The following is a 22,462-nucleotide window of genomic DNA, read 5'->3' as shown; positions in this document are numbered from 1 at the left end:
CAGTTTACGCGCCTAACCCTCTGTCAGCCTACCCAACACCTCCTGTAGTCCACAACTATGCCTTAACCAATCCAGCACTCCCTGCCCCGCCAACTAAGAAACCTTACACAGGAAACCATCCCTTTTGCCCAACCTGTAGATTTCACCACCCAACCCAAACCCCGTGTCGACTTTGTACCCGATGTGGCCGTACTGGTCACACTGCTGAGAACTGTAGAGTCCTTCTCGCCAATCCAATTGCGCCAACACCACCAGTCTACCCGCAGAACCCACAACCAACCTACCAAAACCCACGACCCAGATCGTGCTTTAACTGCGGTGATCCCAGTCATTTCCGGAACGCGTGCCCAAGGCTACAAGTTCAGATTACGCAAGCGAATCCGGTGAACCAGATTTCAAACCAAGTGACGCGTGGACGAGCTTTTAACATAACCGCGCACCAAGCGCAAGCGAATAATGACGTAGTTAATGGTACATTTTTGCTTAACGGATTTTATGCTTCTGTACTTTTTGATACTGGCGCCGATCGAAGTTTTAGTTCTCGCGCCTTCGAGCAGAAGCTTGCGCGACCGCGCAACGATTTAAAAGAAGATTTTTCAGTTGAATTGGCTAATGGTGAAACTGTTTTAATAAACTCAGTGATTAAAGATTGCACGCTTAATCTTAACGAAAACGATTTTCTAATCGACCTCATCCCTATGCCTCTTGGAAGCTTTGATGTTATCATTGGTATGGACTGGCTCTCGAAGAATCGCGCCGAAGTTATTTGCGCCAAGAAGTTGATTCGCATTCCTCGAGAAAATGGTGATCTTCATATTTACGGCGAAAAACCCTCCCGCGGTCTTAAACTTATGTCTTGCGTCGAAGCCCAAAGACTCATGCGGAAAAGGTGTATTGCATTTCTAGCCCATGTGGTTAAACCTGCTGAAGAAAAGAAGCTTCGCGATATCCCCGTCGTGCGTGATTTCCCTGAAGTTTTTCCTGATGATCTTCCTGGTATCCCTCCCGCTCGTGAAGTCGAGTTTCGTGTTGATCTTGTCCCTGGTGCTTCCCCCGTAGCTAAATCTCCTTACCGTCTTGCACCCGCTGAGATGCAAGAATTGGCAAGCCAACTTCAAGAGTTGACTGCTAAAGGATTCATTCGCCCTAGCTCTTCGCCCTGGGGTGCTCCGGTGTTGTTCGTTAAAAAGAAAGATGGATCGTTTCGCATGTGTATTGATTACCGCGAGTTGAACAAACTCACCATTAAGAACCGGTATCCCTTACCGCGTATTGACGACCTCTTTGATCAACTCCAAGGTGCCTCTTGTTTCTCCAAGATTGATCTCCGCTCTGGCTATCACCAGTTGCGCATCCGCGATGAAGATGTTCCGAAGACTGCTTTTCGAACTCGTTATGGCCATTTTGAATTCTTGGTCATGTCCTTCGGTCTAACCAACGCACCCGCCGTTTTCATGGATCTAATGAATCGGGTGTGTAGGCCTTTCTTGGATAAATTCGTGATTGTGTTTATCGATGATGTTCTGGTGTATTCTAAGACCAAGGCCGAGCATGAGCAACATCTTCGGTTGGTGTTGCAAAAGCTTCGAACCGAGCAGCTCTATGCTAAGCTTTCCAAGTGTGAATTCTGGTCTGATGAAGTACAGTTTCTTGGTCATGTTGTAAACAAGATGGGTATTCATGTCGACCCATCCAAGATTGAAGCAATCAAGAACTGGATTACGCCATCCTCTTCTACCGAAATCCGTTCCTTTCTGGGCTTAGCTGGTTACTACCGGCGATTTATTTCGAACTTCTCAAAGATCGCTTTGCCTTTAACAGCTCTGACGCACAAAGGTAAACCGTATATTTGGGGCTCGAAGCAAGAAGAAGCCTTTCTAACGCTCAAGCGTTTGTTGTGTGAAGCTCCTGTTCTTGCGTTACCTGAGGGTAATGATGATTTTGTCGTGTATTGCGATGCATCCAACCAAGGTCTCGGTTGTGTTCTTATGCAACGAGGCAAGGTTATCGCTTACGCATCAAGGCAACTTAAGGTTCATGTAAAGAATTATACAACTCACGACCTCGAACTTGGTGCAGTTGTTTTTGCCTTGAAGATCTGGAGACACTACCTTTATGGTACTAAGTGTATCCTTTACACTGACCATAAAAGCCTTCAGCATATCTTTGATCAAAAGGAACTTAACATGAGACAACGCCGATGGAACGAACTCATCAGCGATTACGATTGTGAGATCCGGTATCATCCTGGTAAGGCTAATGTGGTAGCCGATGCGCTCAGCCGAAAACCCTGCCAGCTTAACTGTATCTTGCCGCGCACCCAGCTTCACTTCGCGCCGATTCAAAGCAACCTTAAATCGCGTATTCGTGACGCGCAGCGCGCATCCATCAGTAATGGTAACCTTCGCGCCGAGTTAGCGTGTGGCGCGGAAGCACTTTTTGTCCCTAATCTGAGTGGAATTCTCTGCTATCTCAATCGCATCTGGATTCCCTTTGATGAGAATCTTCGCGCTGATATCCTGAGTGAAGCGCACAAATCTCGGTATTCTATTCATCCTGGCACTGATAAGATGTACAAGGATTTGCGCATTACTTATTGGTGGCCCGGTATGAAAAAGGATATTGCTGTGTTCGTAGCTAAATGTCTGACTTGTTCTAAAGTGAAAGCTGAACACCAACGCCCATCTGGTTTGCTCGAACAACCAGAAATTCCTACGTGGAAATGGGAATGTGTAGCGATGGACTTTATTACCAAGTTACCTTTGACAGCAAGCAAACATGATAGCATTTGGGTAATAGTGGATCGATTGACTAAGTCTGCTCACTTCCTGCCCATTCGTGAAAACTACCGTGTTGAGCAACTCGCGCAGCTTTATGTCAAGGAAATTGTCTGCCGCCATGGTACTCCTTTGAGCATCATATCCGATCGCGATGGCCGTTTTATATCTCGCTTTTGGAAATCTCTCCAATCTGCGCTAGGAACTCGCTTGGACATGAGTACGGCATATCATCCCCAGACTGACGGTCAGTCTGAGCGAACTATTCAAACTCTTGAGGATATGCTCCGATCTTGTGTTCTTGATTTTGGAGGTAATTGGGATTCACACCTGCCTTTGATTGAGTTCTCTTATAATAACAGCTATCATTCCAGTATCGGTATGGCCCCATTTGAAGCACTTTACGGTCGTAAGTGCCGCTCCCCGATTTGTTGGAGCGAAGTGGGTGAAACTCAAATCACAGGACCCGAACTTGTTCAAGAGACAACCGATAAAATCGCCAAGATCCGTGATCATCTGCTGACTGCCAGAAGCCGACAGAAGAGTTACGCAGATCGTAGGCGGAAGCCTCTCGAATTTCAAGTTGGTGATCTTGTTCTCCTCAAAGTGTCGCCCTGGAAGGGTGTTGTCCGCTTTGGGAAGAAGGGTAAGCTTGCTCCTCGTTATGTTGGTTCATTCAAGATTCTCGCGCGTGTGGGAAAAGTTGCCTACAGACTTGACCTGCCGCCCGCGCTCAGTAATGTGCATCCAACGTTCCATGTATCCAATCTCAAGAAGTGTTTAGCCGACGAGAACCTTCACGTTCCACTTGATGAAGTTCAAGTTGATGAAACTATGCATTTCGTTGAGAAGCCTGTTGAGATTATGGATCGCGAGGTAAAGCAAACCAAGCGCAGTCGTATCCCTATCGTGAAAGTTCGCTGGGAGTCCAAGCGCGGAGCCGAGTTTACATGGGAAAGGGAAGATCAGATGAAGATCAAGTACCCGCACCTGTTCTCTGCGCAGCCTACTTCGAGATAAATTTCGGGACGAAATTTCTTAAAGTAGGGGAGACTGTGACATCTGACCCGATCCGACCCGACCCAGGTACCCGTTTCTCTTACCCGAACTCTTTCTTTTATGATTTAATATTTATTTATACTTATACTTTATTTTTAATAATAATAATATACTTTTCCTTCCCGCCTCTTTCTCTCTCTTTCTTTCCGCCGTCCCGTCCCTCTCCTTCTCTCTTTCCGCCTTCTTTTCCCTCTTGTCGCCGTCCCGCCCTTACGCCTTGTTTCCCTCTTTTTCTTCTAACTCTTTGCTTGTCCTTTGGTTCTTCCCGCCTAAGGTTGTCTGCGCAGCTCCACGCGCCAGACCCCTTACAAGGAATCCTGCGTGAAGACCACCTGTTTCAGCGATAAGCGAGACGAACTCTTCTCGCAGCGCGTTAAGAATTGTAATTCTTCTCGCAGTGCGCGAAGGACGGGAGTTCTTCCCGCGACGCGCTAAGGATTTGTAGTTCTTCTCGCAGCGCGCTAAGAATCGTAGTTCATCCCTCGACGCGCGAAGAATTATAGTTCTTCCCGCGGCGCGCTAGGAATTTTAGTTCCTCCCGCGGCGCGCTAAGAAATGTGACTCTTCCCGCGGCGCGCTTAGAAATGGTAGTTCTTTCCGCGACGCGTTAAGGTTAGTTCTGTCTGCCTTCGCGCTCGCGCTCTCTTGACCTTCTGTGTCAGCCTTCTCGCGTTAAACCCTTTGAGTTTTCTTCTGTTTAAGCTAGCCGTTGCTTTTGAGTTGTCTTATCTTTTGAGCTGTTGACCTAATCTGCTTTATGTCTGAAAAGTTACTTTCGGCGCAGCATGCGCACCAACCCCATTGGTTGACAGATAAAGTGACTGACATAATCTTTTGAGATCTGCTTTTGCCATGCTTGACCTGTACCTTTATCTACCCGCCCATGCTTTTTTTTACTGTTCCCTGACAGCTTTATCTTGCCTCTGCAGCTGCCATATCTTTCCATATCTTTTGCTTTTGGATTCTTATGCTTTTTGATATCTTTTGCTTGATCCTGTTAAAGATCCTTTCCCCTTTTCTAGGGATTATGTCTCCTAGGGTTTTCCTATAAATAATAATAATATTTTCATAACACATCACACACAAACACTTAATCTCTCCTGTTCTCTTGCTCCTTGCTCTCTCTGCCGTCTCCCTCTCTGCCTCCGTCTTCCTCCCTGTTCTGCCCTGCTTTTCCGGTAATATATATTATATATAATAATTTACTTATTAATTATGCTAACTTATAATCAAGACTTAAAACAGATCGTTAAAACAATAATCTTTAATTATAGGTTAACTTGTGCTTGTTTAAAGTTGGTTCTTGCTTTATCTTACACCGCATCGTTTATCATGTGAGTAATCTCGTACCTAATCCCTTTTTGCTTTTAATGTTTTGGGATGTTCATGTGTTCATACAAACTTAGAGTCTTAAACTTGTTTATGAACTTTAGTCGCGCAGTATCCCATGTGTTGAGGACGTAGACTTGGCTGTTTATTTGTATGTGTGGATCATTAACCGTCTTTTCGGTCTATTCCGCAGTTTTCATGGTACCATTAGATGAACACGGGAGAACTATCGTTTATGATTTTCTCTTTTGTATACACATGCACAGTTTGTCTTGTTTGTGAGCTCAATTGTGAGCACTAGCAGTCTTATGAATCTTAGAGTTGGTCCCGATCAGATTACACCCTTGTTGAAAACCAGACATACACATGTTGCGCGCAGATTTATTGTTATCTATGTACTGTATTAAACTTGATTTCTCACCAACACGCAAGTGTTTGACGTTTATTTTAACACATGTTCAGGTTTGCAGTAGCTGTTCTGGAGCTTGTGGACACATAGGAAGTTTTCTTTATTTTGGACCTAGATTAAAATGTATCAAGACAAGTTTTTGCTGTTCGAATATTATGATTTATAATATATTGATTTATGATGATTTATGTTATCTACTTTTACCCTGCGCTTACGCGAATGAATGTATTTATTAAATATTGACACCCAATAGTGTCACGAGTAATGAAACAATATGTGGCGCCCCGATGTATAATCCGCCTTTGGTCGGGGTGTTACATGATCTTTCTTCAATGTAGTCTTTCTTTCCTAATCTCTAGCTTCTTCCTCAAAGACATGCTCATCCGTCTCAAGTTAGCGATTTATTGCTCGCTCCTTCGGTTTCTAGGCGCTTAAATTAATCTGGTGGTTTGGTCAATCGGTTTGCAACGTCGTCTTTGTTGGAATTAGATATCAACAACAACCAAGAAGATTTCACGAAAGTCTCTACATTCTCATTAATAAACACCTCCTTATATAAGAGAACAAAACATAAACCTACTCCAACACAAATATTATCCTAACCTCCTATAAACAAAATAAACAAATTCAAAATAAACATAAAGACTATACTCGATATCCTAACATGACTCAACAAAACATTAATATTAATAGATAAATATAAACTTTGAATTATCTCTTCAACACCCCCTCTTAATTCAAAGTTCCTTCACTCCCATTAGCTTTCTCAAATAAGTAAACTGTTCAGTTCCAAGCGCTTTAGTAAGTGCATCTGCTACTTGCTCTTCAGTGTAACACGACTTCACTACAATTTGATTAGTTTCAACCAAGCTTTTAATATAATGATATTTAATATCAATATGTTTGCTTCTTTTGTGTAGAGCTGCATTCTTTGTGAGGAATATTGCTGATTGATTATCACACAAAATGGTTGTTGGCTCTGTTTGTTTAATTCCCAGTTCATCTAGTAATTGCCTCAACCACACAGCTTGACATGCCGCAGCACCGGCTGCTACGTACTCTGCTTCTGTTGAGGATAATGCCACAACTTGTTGTTTTTTAGAACTCCATGAGATAGCTCCAGACCCACAAAAAAATATGTTTGCTGATACACTTTTTCTATCTTCCAACGAAAGTAGCCCAATCACTATCTGTATAGCCTTTCAACTTGACTGTTTTGCCCTTTTCATACCATAACCCGTAACTAACGGTTCCAGCAACATACCTGAGTATACGTCTTGCCGCTCCTAGATGACAAGCTGTTGGTTTCTGCATATATCTTGAGATTAACCCTACAGCAAATGCAATATCCGGTCTTGTATGAGAAAGATACAACAGCCCACCGACTAGACATCTGAACACACGAACATCGGCAATTTCATCACTTTCATCATCTTTGAATTTCTCTCCACAATTCATAGGAGTCAATAATAAATTGCAGTTCTTCATTCCAAACTTATTTAGCAAATCAGTAGCATATTTTCTTTGAGATAAGAACAAACCTTCTTTGCTTTGTGTTATTTCTAAACCAAGAAAATAAGAGAGATTTCCCAAATCGGACATCTCAAATTCTTTCACCATCAGAGCTTTAAATTCTTGTAGAAGAACTGTGGATGAGCTTGTATATATTATGTCATCTACATATATACACACAATTATAAGGTCTTCACCCGTCCTCTTAACATATACAGTTGGCTCACTTTTGGTTCTATGGTACTCATGCCCTTGTAGATATTTATCAATTCGTTCATACCAAGCACGTGGAGCCTGCTTTAGACCGTACAAGGCTTTGTGCAGCCTATAAACTTTGTCTTCTTGATCTTCGATTTCAAACCCTGGGGGTTGGATCACATACACTTCTTCTTGAAGCGGTCCATTAAAGAATGCCGATTTTACGTCCAATTGATGCATACTCCACCCTTTTTGTGCTGCAATAGATAGTATGACTCGAATAGTTTCAAAACGAGCTACGGGAGAAAATGTTTCTTCATAATCTATCCCGTACTCTTGGGCATAACCTTTAGCAACTAATCGTGCTTTGTGCTTTTGAATCTTACCATCGGCTCCTAGTTTTATCTTATAAACTCATTTTAACCCAATTGCTCTTTTGTTATTTGGCAACTTTGTTAGGGACCAAGTTTTATGCTTTTCAAGTGCACTCAACTCAGTTTGCATTGCACTTACCCACTCCTTATACTTAACTGCTTCATTATAGCTTGTAGGTTCTACCATGGTGAGAGCTACCTGGCACGTGTTTGTTTCCGTGTTCTCTTCATTACAAGTGCTACTTGTAGAACCCACTTCATAGTCTCTCAACCTGACTGAAACTTGTTTTCTTCGGCTACTTCTTCTTGGTTCTAAATTTCGGTTACTTCTTGGTTCGGAATGGCTTGGGGTGTTTGTTTCTTCACTTTCCTCCGTTTCACTTTCTGCTTCAATCAAGGGTTCGTTGTTTGCTTCATCTTTCTGATATAAATCAGCAGGTAAGATGTGTCTATCTTCATTGGCAGCATGCCAAATTAGCAGTTTCTTCGAAGACAACATCTCTACTTGTGATTATAGTTCTTTTAGCCGGGTTGTACAACCTATAAGCTTTGGACGTGGGAGCATATCCGAAAAATATGCACTTCACTGATTTGGGATCAAGTTTCCTTCGATGTTGAGCTGGTGTTAATTCATAGGCAATGCATCCAAATACTTTCAAATGATGAACTAAAGGCCTTCTTTCATAGTACACTTCATAAGGTGTTTTCTCACTAACAGCTTTTGTTGGTGATAAGTTTCTTAAATAAACAGCAGTAGCTACTGCCTCTCCCCAGAATTGCTTACTTAGACCCTTCCAATGTAGCATACTCATCGCCATCTCATACACCGTACGATTCTTCCGCTCCGACACACCATTCTTTTCCGGTGTATACGGAGCGGTAAAATCATGACGTATGCCTTCAGTTTGGCAAAAATCTTTGAATTCCTTGGAGCGGAATTCTCCACCATTGTCGGATCGAATTCCCTTGATCCTTACACAAGTCTCAGTTTCAATTTTGGCTTTTAATATTTTGAATTTGTCAAATACTTCAGATTTCTCATAAAGGAAGTATACCCAAGTCATCCTACTAAAATCTTCTGTGAATAAAACAAAATACTTACTTCCTCCAGGGGATTGCGTTGGCATCGGTCCAACTACATCTGTGTGAATCAACTATAGTTTGTGGGATGTTCTTGATGCTTCATGAGGAAACGAATTCCTGGTTTGCTTCCCGAAAACACATCCTTCACATGTGGTATTCCAACCTATAATAATGGGTAAACCATTTACAAGACTTTTGCTACTTAACGTTTTAAGGCTAACCTCGCTTAGATGCCCATATCGTAGATGCCATAACCATGACTCGTCTCGCATTGTTGAAAGGACCGTTGATGTTTGAGTTATGTCAAAGTGGAATGTATTGTTGTTGGCCATCGGAATTTTGTATGTTACTTGACCATTACGTTTGTTTGTTATAGTACACTCCCCCTCGTCAAACAAAATCGAGTTTCCAGCTCTCATCAACTGCCCTACACTAAGTAAGTTGTAACTCAGATCTGGTGCGAACTGCACCTCTTCTATGGTTCTATGTTTACCCGTGTTCGTTTGTATTTTGACCACACCTTTGCCTTCAAATTGAATTCCGTTTCTGTTTCCCATTCTAACTTTTAGCTTCTTCGTGTCATCTAGGCTTTTGAACAACCCTTTTTGCCCCGTCATATGGTTAGAGCACCCACTATCCAAGAACCACACACTACTTGCAAGAGGTTCTTCCTTATTATTTGCCATAAGAGCTTCTTCTTGGGTACTGTCACATGAGACAACCATGAAAAGCCGACCTTCTTCATCTCCATCTTCTCTTTCTATGGCAGCGTTAGCTTGAGGTTCGCTCCAACATTCCGACCTCACATGTCCAAATCGGTTGCAATTATAACATTGCACACCCCTTCCTCGACCGAACCCTCGACCTCCGCCTCTACCACGACTACGGGCTGATCCGCGTCCTCTTCCTCTGAACGAATAACCACTCTCATCTTCCTTTGCTTGGAAAGCATGTTCTTCTTCAACCGGTTGAACGTTTCTATTCAACCGAACTTCATGAGCTTGGAGTGACCCCATAAGTTGATCAAAAGACAAGGTAGACAAGTCTTTAGATTCCTCGATGGCAGCAACCACATGATTCCATCGATCTGGTAGACTTCTAAGAACTTTCTCTACAACCTTCTGATCGGCCACGTCTTCCCCATACGCTCGTTGTTGATTCACCAATTTCATTACCTTGGATAAGAAGTCACTGACTACCTCTCCATCTTTCATCTGGATGGTTTCAAAGTCACGACGAAGACCTTGAAGTCTTACCATCTTAACCTTATCATCCCCTTGATACTCATTCCTGAGTAACACCCACGCTTGTTTCGCGGTTGCAGCAACAGTGATTCTTGAAAACACATCATCATGAACCCCCTGTTGAATAACTGAGAGAGCCCTTTCATCCTTTCTCCGGTTCAACCTTAGGCGCTCCTAATTCTCTTCACCAGCATCATATCCAGTTTCCACCAAATCCCACAAGTCTTGGGCAACCAAGATGGTCTTCATTTGGATCTGCCAGAAGTCGTATCCTTCACCCTTAAATATCGGAATTACCAGGGATGAAGATTTTTCTGCCATTGTTTGTTTGTGAAGAAAAACGAATGATCAACCTGGTAGCTTTGATACCACAATGTTGGAATTAGATATCAACAACAACCAAGAAGATTTCATGAAAGTCTCTGCATTCTCATTAATAAACACCTCCTTATATAGGAGAACAAAACACAAACCTACTCCAACACAAATATTATCCTAACCTCCTATAAACAAGATAAACAAATTCAAAATAAACATAAAGACTAGACTCGATATCCTAACATGACTCAACAAAACATTAATATTAATAGATAATTATAAACTTTGAATTATCTCTTCAACAGTCTTACCTTCTTTAGCGCTCTATTTCTCAGCTATACGTTTTGCAGCCTTCGTGCGCACTAAATGGCTTCATGTGTTCTAGTATACCAAAAAATTAACTTTTCTTGGTACAAACCGATTTCACCTAATCGAAGTCACACCCTCTGGGAGAACGTGTAAATCATTAAATTGTGATCAAACTAACCGGTTGAAAATCATTAAATTGTGTGATTCCTCGACAACTATGGGATTGGTTTCAGGTGATAGAGCAAGCAGTCTTAAAATTGTACCCGTCCCAGGTTCATACATATAAATTGTTCAATATGCCCTTATTCTAAAATTTAAGTCTAATGAATGACTGAAAGGAACTAATTTAAAAACCGGTAAACTTAGAACCAAACACCGGTCTATCAGGCTAAGGTTTTCTCTTATATAATCAAAAGAACAAGAGCGTTCACATGTATATATGATTCGAGTTCATTTAACTGTTTAAGTACAAATCTTCGGCATCATTTTGGGGATTGAAACGCGCTAGATAAAGAGCTCATTAAATAATAAAAAAAAGAACATAAGATCATTGACAAATATTAATCAGCAGGGTTATTATTATATACACACACTCTTAGAAAGTTGTTGATGAAAGACATAATGATGCACTAGTCCCAGCCGAACGTGTTCTCTCCACTGTAACTAACATATAGAAAACCATCTTCGTCTTTCTTTTCTTCAAATATTGCAGACATAATTGCCCCTATAATACAACACAATACGATACAATACGACATTAGGTAAACATTCACAAGCCAATATATGTTATTATCTCAAAACAAAGGTTCACGAGTTGACTTCTGAAGTGAAGATTATCGGTTGGTGGCAATGCATTATCAACAAATATAAAAATAGCCTTCTCTGCACTTAGCTTAATCCGTTTACGAATAACATACACAAATTGACCACCTGTTAACTCAGCTGGTACAAGGTACCTGCAAGCCACAACTCACTGACTTAAATACTAAATTCGACCCACATTAGAGAATATTGCAACAAATAATCTTGTAACGTACCTTTTCTTATCGATATTCGGAACATCACTTCTTTCTGCTTTCTCAACGATTACCTTAAATTAATCAGACCAAGTTAACTATTTATTACTATCAAATTGTTGAATCTCATACACAAGAACATCAAACTTGGATGAAATAAGTGAAAAAGAAAACTACTTTTAACCATTTACAATCAAAATGTTGCATCTCATGCTATATAACATCCAACTTGGAGTAAATAAGTGAAAAAGAACAATTTTTTTGAACTATTTACGATCAAATTATATGCTCAAGAACGTCAAACTCGCTACAAATAGGTGAACAAGAATACCTTTATGAACTATTTACAATCAAATTATATGCTCAAGAACATCAAGCTTGCAACAAATAACTTAAAAATGGATCATTTTCTTGAACTATTCACGATCAAATTGCAGAATCTTATGCTCAAGAACATCTAAACTGGAACAACCAGGCGAAAAAGAACACTTTTTTTTAACAATTTACAATCAAATTCAAATTAGATGCTCAAGAACGTCAAACTTGCTATAAATATGTGAAAAAGAACACTTCTATGAACTATTTACAATTGCATTGTAAGCTCAAGAACATCAAACTTGACGCAAAAAAGTGAAAAAGAACACTTTTTTAAACTATTCACAATCAAATTATATGCTCAAGAACATCAAATTTGCAACAAATAAGTGGAAAAAAAATAACACTTTTTTGAACTATTTACAATCAAATTCTCGAATCCCACACTCAACACCATCAAACTTGCAACAAATAAGTGGAAAAGAACACTTTATTCGAACTATTCACAATCAAATTGTTGAATCTCGTGCTCGATAACATATAACTCAAAGCAGATAAGTGAAAAAAGAACACCTTTTCAAACTATTTACAATCAAACTGTTACATCTCATGCTAAATGCAACAAATAACTCATCAATTCTGTTGAAACGATCAACACTTACCAGAATCCTATCAGGGTATTTATCCCTAATCCTGACAGCCTCGGCTCGCCTCTTCTCTGAAACCAAAACAATCCCATAACTCACATACCCAATAACATTAACATCAAACCGCAACGTTACCCTTGCAAAGAAAAATCGACATAACAAAGAAAGAAACACATACCAAGATTATGCTCTTGCTTAAATAAACTCTTGGCCATCTCACTACACTTCAAATAAAACCACAAATTAATTTACAAACAAAACAATCAAAATAAAAAAGTATTTACATTCAAATTTCATTTACTTTATGTTACAAGTCTCACCCACATGTAATTAATAAGTCAAAGTTTTATGATCAAGTCTCACCTAAATAATAGCAATTGTCAACGTTCCAAAATCAAGATAACTTAACATTATAATAATAAATGAATGATATGATCTATGCAATTGAATGGAATGAACCTGATTGATATATTGCGGAGGAGAATCTGATTGTTGTTAATAACAAAGCGTGTGTGTATAAAAAGGCGAATGCTTCAAAGGAGAACTAAAGTTGTAATGCACTCAAAAGTGGTTTTGTCTTTTGGATTCTTGAACCTTGTGCTATTCAGTTTTGACAAAGGGTACCCGGTATGGTTACGGGGTACACAACGGTCATCATCGTACTTAGTAAATCCCACCAATAGCAAAGCTATGGTAGGGTATGAGGAGGGTAAGATGTAGACAGCCTTACCTCTACCACGTAGGAATAGAGATGCTGTTTCCAGTGAGACCCCCGGCTCGATAGTAGTTTTGCATCATGCCTTGGACATAAGGCACGTAACACTCAACTATTGGGACACCCGCTGATTGGTGCATGTACTTTTGTCTTTCGGCCATCAACGCCACCATATGATGCTTGATTAACCTTCTGCCACTTTTAACGTTATTTTCACGAAATTAGTAAAATAACGTCAAAGTTGGTGCAATTTCACTTTTTCCCACCCGAGTGCCCACGCATATATACATTATATGCGTGTACCGCAACCAGGGTGATACACCGGTCAATGGGTAAACTTGAAATATTATGGACAGGTGTTCAGGGTTGGAGATTAATTTAAAAGTTTTGTGGGTATGAGACGTGTGTGGTATTAGATGAAACCCGAGTCTCGTTTACTTGAATTATTTCTGTAAACATTTTCTTTTTCTTTTTAGTTCTGTGTTTTTAATTTTCTTAGATAATATAAAATTATATGTTAAGAAATGTATATGAAAATGGTAAGGGATAGCATTAACAAACTAATGTGTTGGTTCTAATCATTATCACTTGTAACTGTAAAGTAAATGTGTAATTTAGTTTAAAAAAACTGATGTTAAAAAAATTCACATTTTTAAATGTATACGAACTCACATATCAACCTTTAAAGTTTTTAAAGTGTATCATCTAGAAGAAAATATACGAGTGAACCACAAAACTCAATACATTCACAAGATGGATTCACGACTCGTCTTCGCTCGTTTTCACAACGCGTCTAATACGAAAATCAACACACAATACATATCTAAACAAAACCGTCCCGACTTTTTTTTCCTCATACTTTTAAATTTGTTTTCAACTGATGAACTTACTATATAAAATCCGACATTAGTACTTTACGTGAGCAAAAATAGAACCATAACTAAAAACCCAACCATTAACCAGAACGTTTAATCATAATCGACAAAACCAATCTGAATTATGGTCAAGTGAATTTAGTAAAACGACAATTCATCATGGTTATTGTCAATGCATCTACGCTAACCGACTTTAACCGAAACTGAACTAAATCTTATATATTTTGGTTTTTCAAATTTAAAACCTCTACTTATCTTTTAGGAAAATTGGTTTTTATTGGTCCCAACTATTGTCTTTTGGTCATTGTCGGTCCTAACTAACGAATTGGTCACTGATGATCCCAACTTTTAATGTATTTGTTCATAACGGTATGCGGCTAACAGAATCCTAACGCCGTTAGTTTCAGGTCACCGGGAAAATTTTTTTTGCTGGGAAAGTCAATTATTTTGCTGGAAAACACCACTTGAACACCGCCACCACCATCACTTAAGCACCATCAACTGATTCCGGTGATGGTTCTAGGGTTCCGGCGTCCTCAATAATTGAGGCTTTTACTAGAAAAAAATTCTTAAAGGTACGATACAAAGTTACCATGATGTTTGAGACAAAATTGTTGAGTTTTCGCGAAAAAAACGTGTGTTTTCTGGCCAAAAACGTTCTTCCGGCGACCTGAAACTAACGACGTTAGTATTCTGTTAGTCGCGGACCGTTAGGAACAAATATGTTAAAAGTTGGGACCGTCAGCAGCCAATTCGTTAGTTAGGACCGGCAGTGACCAAAAGACGATAGTTGGGAACAATTATATATTCGAAGATCTAAACTCATGCTACAACTGTATATACTTGAGTTTCGAACATCATAACCGAACCATCTTCAACCAGAACAAAGAAAATAATAATAATAATAATAAAAAACATTAAGACAATAACCAAACTTAACCGAAACCAACCCATGTGTTTAACCAATAGATATCAAACCTACCGGACAAATCTCCATTGATTTGTAGCAGCAAACAAGAACAAATATGGGAACAAGAACAAACTTGTACAAGAACCCATCTTTCACATACAACAAAGACTTCGATCTCAACTCCGTTCTTCAAAACCTTAAAGGTAAACATAAACAATAATAATAATAATAATAATAATAATAATAATCAATTTCACCAAATACCCATCTCAATTTTTTGCTAATTCACATCTTAATTTCATTTTCAAAGCTTATAATGCCGCCACCGGAATCCCAAACCCGCCGGACGAACAACCGCTCTCCGGCAATCAGAAAAACCCCAATTCACAATCCAACTGTCGTAAGCGACAGAAAAAGACAAAGACTTCCGCTAAAAGAACGCACGAAATTCAAGAAATAGATGGGCCCATGTCTCACTATGATTATATTCACAAAATTAGGTACGGGGTATCGAGCTCGGCTTGTTTTGACTTACGATCTCTTTTTCGTTATTATATATTAACTAATTTATGTTTTTTTTAATTTTTTATATTTATATATTGAGTAAAACCTTAAAAGTTAAAACTAAGGCTAAAAAAATGTAAAACTTAAAAATCCACAAGGCTCGTTAAGGACAGACGAGCAAAACCTGGCTTTGCATACTAGGCTCGAGCTCGGGCTTGATAACTAAACGAGCTTTGTTTGAGGTTCGGGCTTTGCTTGAGCTTTTTATTGATATGAGCTCGAGTAGCTTGCTGGTATTTTGGCTTGTTTGGAGTTTTTTATTAATTTATATACGTTTTTAATTATTTTTATACTTTTTGAGAAAAACTTTAAATAAGCGTAAGCTTGGGTCGAGCTATATTGTGCTGTGTAAAATTAATACGTTGAAATTCAAAGAATGTAAAACTTAAAAACTACACAAGACTCGAAAAGGACCGACAAACTCAAACGAGCTTCGCATAATTGCATACAAGGATCGAGCTTGAGCTTGGCTTGTTTATTATGCATTATTTAGTTTATATTCGGTTTTAGTTATTTTTATGTATATTGAGAAAAACTTAAACAAGCCTAAGCTCAACTCGAGCTCCTAAAGTAACTTAAACGAGCTAAAGCTTGGGTCGAGCTCAACTGTGCAGTGTAAAATGTGCAGTGTAATATTAATACATAGAAGTTCAAAGAATGTAAAAACTTAAAAATACACAAGACTCGAAAAGGACCGACAAGCTCAAACGAGCCTTGCATACAAGGATTGAACTTGAGCTTGACTCGTTAATTATGTATTAATTAGTTTATATTTGTTTTTAGTTACTTTATATATATTTAGAAAATAATTAAACAAGCCTAAGCTCGACTCGAGCTCCTAAAGTAACTTAAACGAGCTAAATCTTGGTCGAGCTCGACTGTGCAGTGTAAATTTAATACATACAAGTTCAAAGAATGTAAAACATAAAAATACACAAGGTTTGATAAGGACCGACGAGCCTAAACGAGCTTCGCATACAAGGCTCGCGCTCAGGCTCGATAACTAAACGAGCTTTATTTGAGGTTCGGGCTTGGCTCGAGCTTGAAAAACTTCGGCTTGTTTTAAGCTTTTTATCGATCCGAGCTCGAGTAGCTCGCGAGCAACTTGGCTTGTTTGCACTCCTAAAATAAGGTGATTTTATGTTAGTTTAAGAAATTATTTAAAACCTAAACTTTAGGTGTGTATGATACAGGAAGGAAGCCATTTCAACTCAGTTAATTGAGGAGTTAACTAATGATGTATTGGTACACTCGGTTTTCATTTTCAATAATACATTTATAGTTTTTGTTACATTTTTGGTGCTTAGGTTTTAAAAAAATCTTGATGTTAATGTTGCAGGAGAGCTCGACTGCAGGTGGACGATTAGTGCAGTATGATAGTAAGTTCAATATTGTTAGATATAAATATAGATTATTAGTATTGCATAAGTTAGTTGAATATTGGATGATGAAACATGTTTCGGGCAAGTTGGAAATACAAAAAGTGGCTTTATTTCGTAGTCTGTTCTTACGTTAATTCGTTAATGGATACGCAGGTGATAAAAGTAGTTCCTCGGAAGGTGAAGAGGATCGTGTATCTGGTTTGATTAGTAATAATATCTATGAAGAAAAGAAGGATCTGGATCAAGATAACGATGGTTGGTTCTTCATCTTTTTTTTTTGTGTATAAAATTAGTTATGATATCATACGTTATTTAGACATAGTTTTCATTCATCAAAGAGTAGTGTTTACATCTGTAATTATGTGTTAGCGATAAGTTAATATATTTGGTTTAGTGGTTAAACTCTGCTTTTAAAAAATCTTGTTAATATATTTTAGGAAATACAGACACTGCAAATTTTGTAAAGAAAAGAAGTGAGCAGCGGTTTCCAGTTCCTGGAGAGCCTGCATGTGTTGTTTGTGGCAAATACGGGGAATATATATGCGATGAGGTGGCATTTCTTATCTATGGTCACTATACAAATGCCATGTTCCAAATAATATAAATTTTTTAAATGTTTTTTTGTATTCATATAAATTGTTTTGCAGACTGATGATGATATTTGCAGCATAGATTGCAAAACTGAGCTTTTGAACAATCTCAAGCTTTCTAAGGTATTAACATTTGACTTTGACTTTGACTTTTTAAGTAACTTATAAGTGACATTTTAACATATTTTTAGGGGTCACAAAGCAACCAAAGTTTAGTTGAAGTATCAAGCGGGCCTAAATTCCCGTTACAAGTTTTTGAAAGTGGAGGAGACACTTGGGATTTTGACCGTCATCGCTGGTCAACAAAAAGATCTAGTCTTTCTACTTATGAATGGTACATTCAGCTGACGGTTTACTTGAAACTTAAAAATGTTTTGTAACATAAGTCGGTTAATGTTTTATGTTATTTATTTTAGTTGGAAATGTAAAAAAGCCGGTCATCTTGCTGAAGATTGTTTAGTTTCATCTAGTAACCAGGTACTTCGTTTATATCCTTTTTGTTCTTAATATCTTAAATTTTAAAAGTTTTAAGCCGTATGATAAACATTTTAAATTTGCATATCATTTTTGTAGGTTTCATCATCTTCAAATAGACAAAGTGTTATACCCAAGGATCTTCTTGAACTATACAAAAGGTCCATTATTTATTCCTGTCAATGTGCCTTGCACACGAGGGCAAATTGGTCCGTTTACCCTTTTAGAGAATGTTTATGTAATAATGCATATGACTGGACTTAATGGACAAATTTAATGCCCGTTAGAGGAAATGACGTAACGTGTTACAACATACGTGATGTTAGTTATTTCCTTAGTTTAAGGGCGCAAAAATGTCATTTACTCTTAAATTTGTTACCACTCATCGGATATGCAATTTCACCTTTTTACCTTACTAATTCAAAACATATTTTTAATTTTTTTTACAAGGGTGAAAATGGGATAAATGTACATATTTTGACAGCTATATGCGTTTTCATTATGTGTAGATGCCATCAAATCGGGAAGACGTCTGCAGCAGCTAAATGCAATGCTTGCCATAGGGTATGTACTCTTGCATCATGCCTTGATTGTAGAATATCATTTTGTGATAGGTAATTTACATAAATAATAATCCGAACGATTTTTATTTATTTATTTTTTCATAAAAAATACATTTCATATTACTTTCAACCTCTTGTGGATGTGGATTTCCAGTGCAGGACACTTAATGGAGCATATTAAGACACACCCTTCTCATAGCAAGTATTACTCTTTTAAACTCAACCGGCTTGTGAGTCTTCTTAGCCACTTTTTTTTGCGAGTGAACTACGGTTTTCGTCCTTGTGGTTTTTTTAAATATGCGGTTTTAGTCCAATAGTTTCAAATTTGCGATTTTCGTCTCTGTGGTTTCATTTCACTTGCAATTAAACCCAACCCCACTAACCCGTTAAGTCTGGTCGTTAAACCCATTAACGTGAAGGGCACGTGAGGGGCAGTTTTGTCCCTTTTTCCCCCAAAATACACCCCAGCCCCGTAATGGGGCTTGCGAATTAGAGCTGGGGTTTATTTAGGGGGAAAAGGACAAAATTACCCCTCACGTGAAGGGCATGTTGTGGGTTTAACGACCAAACTTAACGAGGTTAGTGGAGTCAGGTTTATTGCAAGTGAAATGAAACCATAGGGACGAAAATCGCAAATTTGAAACTATTGGACTAAAACTGCAGTTTACTCTTTTTTTGCATATTATTTTTGTTCTTGTTGCTGAAAATCCTCTTTATATTTACTTCTTGTTGGTATAGGTTAAATGCTGTAAATCAAGTTGTAAGGTGACCGATATTAAGGATCTTCTTGCCTGTCACTTTTGCTTTGACAAAGCGTTCGACAAGTTCTATGACATGTACAACGCAACATGGTACGTTATTACCTTAAACCACGTATAAATGTTTGATGTTTTAACTACTCATTGTTTGTGTTTTTAAATCTTGAATGTTTTAGGAAACCGGCAGGAATAGCAATTATTTCCGGCTCTATATGTTGTGAAGATCACTTTGCTTGGTACAGTTCACATTTTAACAATGGTTTTTTCCTAAATTAAAAAATGATTATTTTTTTTTATTTGACTTTTCAACGGAAAGTCAACTCGAATTATGGGACGGAGTCTTTTACTAAAATGTTGGTGGATTACACTATTGTAGGCATAGAATGAATTGCTTGAATGCGGGTGTGGAAGACAGTGCGTATATTTTCAACAAACACATGTTAAATGGAACACGGTCTCAGTTGAGCGATTTCATATTCTAAAGCATGTTCACGATGAATACTTCGAATTTCTGTTATAGTCAATGATTGATTTTAATTCATTTTATGAAAAATCTTTCCTAAATGGTATAATGGATAATGTGAACCAAATGCAATAATATTTATTGAAAGTAATTGAGATTAAGTTGATCTCATAGGCAGCCATTAGAGAAATCTAACCATCGGGCTTCGTCCCCTCTCGAGTTAGTACATACTGATGTGTTTGGTACGGTGAAACAACCAACGATTAACAGTATTCATTTTCTGATAACGTTTATTGATGATTTTTCAAAATACTTATGAAGGAGAAAGCCAAGGCCTTTGATTGCTTCAAAGAGTTTTAAGTTAGAAGCGAAACTAGAGTTAAAAAGACATTGAATGTCTCCAATCTGATAACGAAGGCGAATACACATCTAAAAGATCCCCCTTGTTTTTAAATGAAAAGAAGATTAAACGTCAACTCACGTGCTCAAACACTCCTGAATAGAACGGAGTCTTGAAAAGGAAGAACTGATATGTGTGGAAGTATGATGCATAATAAGAATGTTTGGGGAAGATTTTGGGCCCTCTGTAATTTATTGGTTGCCACAACAGGCAATTCGTTACGAATCACCAGATGAGAAGCTATTCAAAAACAAATCGAACATTAGTTACTTTTGGGTTTCTAGTTGTGTCTTCTATGTATTTATTCAGGACACCTCATATATGTAAAACTTGGAGCAACACTAACTTGAAGGACCCGAATGGTTAATACGAAAAGTATAAGGGTGGTACGGAAGATCTCAAGGGGCGGTTTGATGGAGATCCAAAGTTCAGGGACCAAGTTGAATAACTTGGTGTCATAGTTATCTTTTATTTATTATTAAATAAATTAGAAGTCTAGTTTAATTATGTTCCTAGTTTGAGTAGGATTAGAATTGTGGGTGTTATATAAACCCATCAAAAGGTTTATTTCTAGCAGAGTAAAAAGAGAGAATAGAAAGTATTCTGTTTCTGTTTCTTATTAATGAAAAGAGTCGCATAAACGTTTTATGCAAAATCGTGTTTGGTGTACTTGATTCACTTGTCTAAGGTTTAACAAGTGGTATCAGAGTCTAACGATCCAGGTTCGTGTTTCCGATTGGTGGTAAGTCTTGATTGCGGTAGTAGTTCCAATCAAAGACATAAGAAGCCAAGAAACCAATCGAGGTTAAGATACGGTTCAAGAACCGTAGGTCGTATCCTGAAGCGAGTAAAGGTCATAAAGAAAGATCCTATTTATCTCATTGATCTAGCCGCCAACCGCCAAGTCCGGAGATTAAACGGAAGTTGAGGTTAGCCACCCCCAATTAATTGTTTGTTCGATCGAGAAAAAAAAGGCGTTTCTTTGTCGTGTTATGTGAAGAATATTGCCATTGGTCGTGACAAAATAATACTGCTACGTCAACTTGCAATATATATTACTCCCACCGTCCCAATTTAAATGTCATATTTTGACTTTTCAAGTCTTTCTTTTACAACTTTGACCATAAATATTTTTGTTCGTGTCATATAATACTTGATGAAAATTATATCAATGTAAAATACATTTAAAACTCAATCCATTCATATAATTTTCATCAAGAATTATATGACACGAACAAAAATATTTACGGTCAAAGTTGTAAAAGAAATACTTGAAAAGTCAAACTAGGACATTTAAATTGGGACGGAGGAAGTATATTGCTTCGCTCTATGAAAGCTTAATATTGCAATTATTGATAAGTTTTGAATTTACTGTCAGAGAATTTGTGTTCAAACACAATTTCCTCGTCATCTAAATTCAAAATAACAGTAGATGATTCCAAGGTTACCTTCAACTGATTCGACTCTGGCACTACTTCCGAACTTGTCCACCAACAGGAGCCTTCTTCAAACCATTCGTCTACCAGGTTCGGTTTGAATTCGGTGTCAACTGTGTATTTTCCTTGAACCTCGGCCATATTAGCCTCAACATCCCACGGTTCTTCTTCTTTAACAACATCTACATTACCTTCCTCCTTAGGCTCTCGAGAGTATTTTGCCATATGCCCTTTTAGGTGCCATAAATGTGGACAAAAAGGGCATATGGCAAAATACTGTCGAGAGCGAAGGTAATACAGCTGTTGTTAAAGAAGAAGAACCGTAGGATGTTGAGGCTAATATGGCCGAGGTTCAAGGAAAATACGCAGTTGACACCGAATTCAAACCGAACCTGGTAGACGAATGGTTTGAAGAAGGCTCCTGTTGGTGGACAAGTTCGGAAGTAGTGCCAGAGTCGAATCAGTTGAAGGTAACCTTGGAATCATCTATTGTTATTTTGAATTTAGATGATGAGGAAATTGTGTTTGAAGAAGAAAGTACGGTTGATCAAGACGTAACCGTGACAGTAACTGAACAAGACGAGAAAGAAACCGTGTTGGATGAAGTGCACGAGGAGATGGTTCCGTCTCATGTTACGGGTGGTCATTGGTGGAATAGAAAACGTTAAAAATCAACAAACCAACAAAGTTGATGTTGGAGTTTGCATGAGGTTCATGCAAAGTTCGGGTGATCCGAATGAAC

General features: G+C 38.4%; 2 protein-coding genes across 4 annotated transcripts; one reads left to right on the top strand and one right to left on the bottom strand.

Annotated features, from left to right (window-relative positions):
* Positions 1–11,193: 11,193 nt before the first annotated feature.
* LOC143563548 (autophagy-related protein 8f-like) lies at positions 11,194–13,150 on the bottom strand. Of its 2 annotated transcripts, none has more exons than XM_077051067.1 (5): positions 12,769–13,150; positions 12,606–12,661; positions 11,650–11,702; positions 11,432–11,568; positions 11,194–11,336 (listed from the first exon to the last, which is right to left on the bottom strand). In XM_077051067.1, exons 1-5 carry the CDS (start codon positions 12,803–12,805, stop codon positions 11,242–11,244), a joined length of 378 nt encoding a protein of 125 aa, XP_076907182.1. In that variant the 5' UTR covers positions 12,806–13,150; the 3' UTR covers positions 11,194–11,241. The 2 variants fall into 2 exon arrangements, with proteins under 2 accessions (XP_076907182.1, XP_076907180.1); XM_077051065.1 differs by having other exon boundaries at positions 11,251–11,568; positions 12,769–12,809; positions 12,954–13,150.
* A 2,015-nt stretch (positions 13,151–15,165) lies between these two features.
* LOC143563547 (uncharacterized) lies at positions 15,166–19,997 on the top strand. 2 transcript variants are annotated; one of them, XM_077051064.1, is made up of 15 exons: positions 15,166–15,293; positions 15,401–15,590; positions 16,848–16,899; positions 16,994–17,033; positions 17,190–17,234; positions 17,474–17,586; positions 17,684–17,749; positions 17,818–17,960; positions 18,043–18,103; positions 18,200–18,261; positions 18,610–18,714; positions 18,818–18,893; positions 19,402–19,514; positions 19,598–19,657; positions 19,798–19,997. In XM_077051064.1, exons 1-15 carry the CDS (start codon positions 15,206–15,208, stop codon positions 19,901–19,903), a joined length of 1,320 nt encoding a protein of 439 aa, XP_076907179.1. In that variant the 5' UTR covers positions 15,166–15,205; the 3' UTR covers positions 19,904–19,997. The 2 variants fall into 2 exon arrangements, with proteins under 2 accessions (XP_076907179.1, XP_076907178.1); XM_077051063.1 differs by having other exon boundaries at positions 17,190–17,291.
* The last annotated feature ends 2,465 nt before the right edge of the window (positions 19,998–22,462 follow it).

This window comes from Bidens hawaiensis, unplaced genomic scaffold (assembly GCF_021521415.1).
Source record: "Bidens hawaiensis isolate Kalapana, Puna unplaced genomic scaffold, B.hawaiensis_p1.1 tig00021498_1, whole genome shotgun sequence".
Lineage (NCBI taxonomy): Eukaryota > Viridiplantae > Streptophyta > Magnoliopsida > Asterales > Asteraceae > Bidens > Bidens hawaiensis.
Note: the sequence above shows the minus strand (reverse complement) of the source record. Positions and strands in the feature narration are given on the sequence as shown.

What these genes read in the sequence shown, in the direction of transcription:
- LOC143563548 (XM_077051067.1), bottom strand. Translation starts at nt 12,805, where the DNA reads ATGGCCAAGAGTTTATTTAAGCAAGAGCATAATCTTG. An exon ending in AATACCCTGATAGGATTCTG is followed by an intron (nt 11,703 to 12,605) that starts GTAAGTGTTGAT and finishes GATTAATTTAAG; the next exon opens with GTAATCGTTGAGAAAGCAGA. An exon ending in CCGAATATCGATAAGAAAAG is followed by an intron (nt 11,569 to 11,649) that starts GTACGTTACAAG and finishes TGTGGCTTGCAG; the next exon opens with GTACCTTGTACCAGCTGAGT.
- LOC143563547 (XM_077051063.1), top strand. Translation starts at nt 15,206, where the DNA reads ATGGGAACAAGAACAAACTTGTACAAGAACCCATCTTTCACATACAAC. An exon ending in CGTTCTTCAAAACCTTAAAG is followed by an intron (nt 15,294 to 15,400) that starts GTAAACATAAAC and finishes TCATTTTCAAAG; the next exon opens with CTTATAATGCCGCCACCGGA. An exon ending in ACAATCTCAAGCTTTCTAAG is followed by an intron (nt 17,750 to 17,817) that starts GTATTAACATTT and finishes ACATATTTTTAG; the next exon opens with GGGTCACAAAGCAACCAAAG.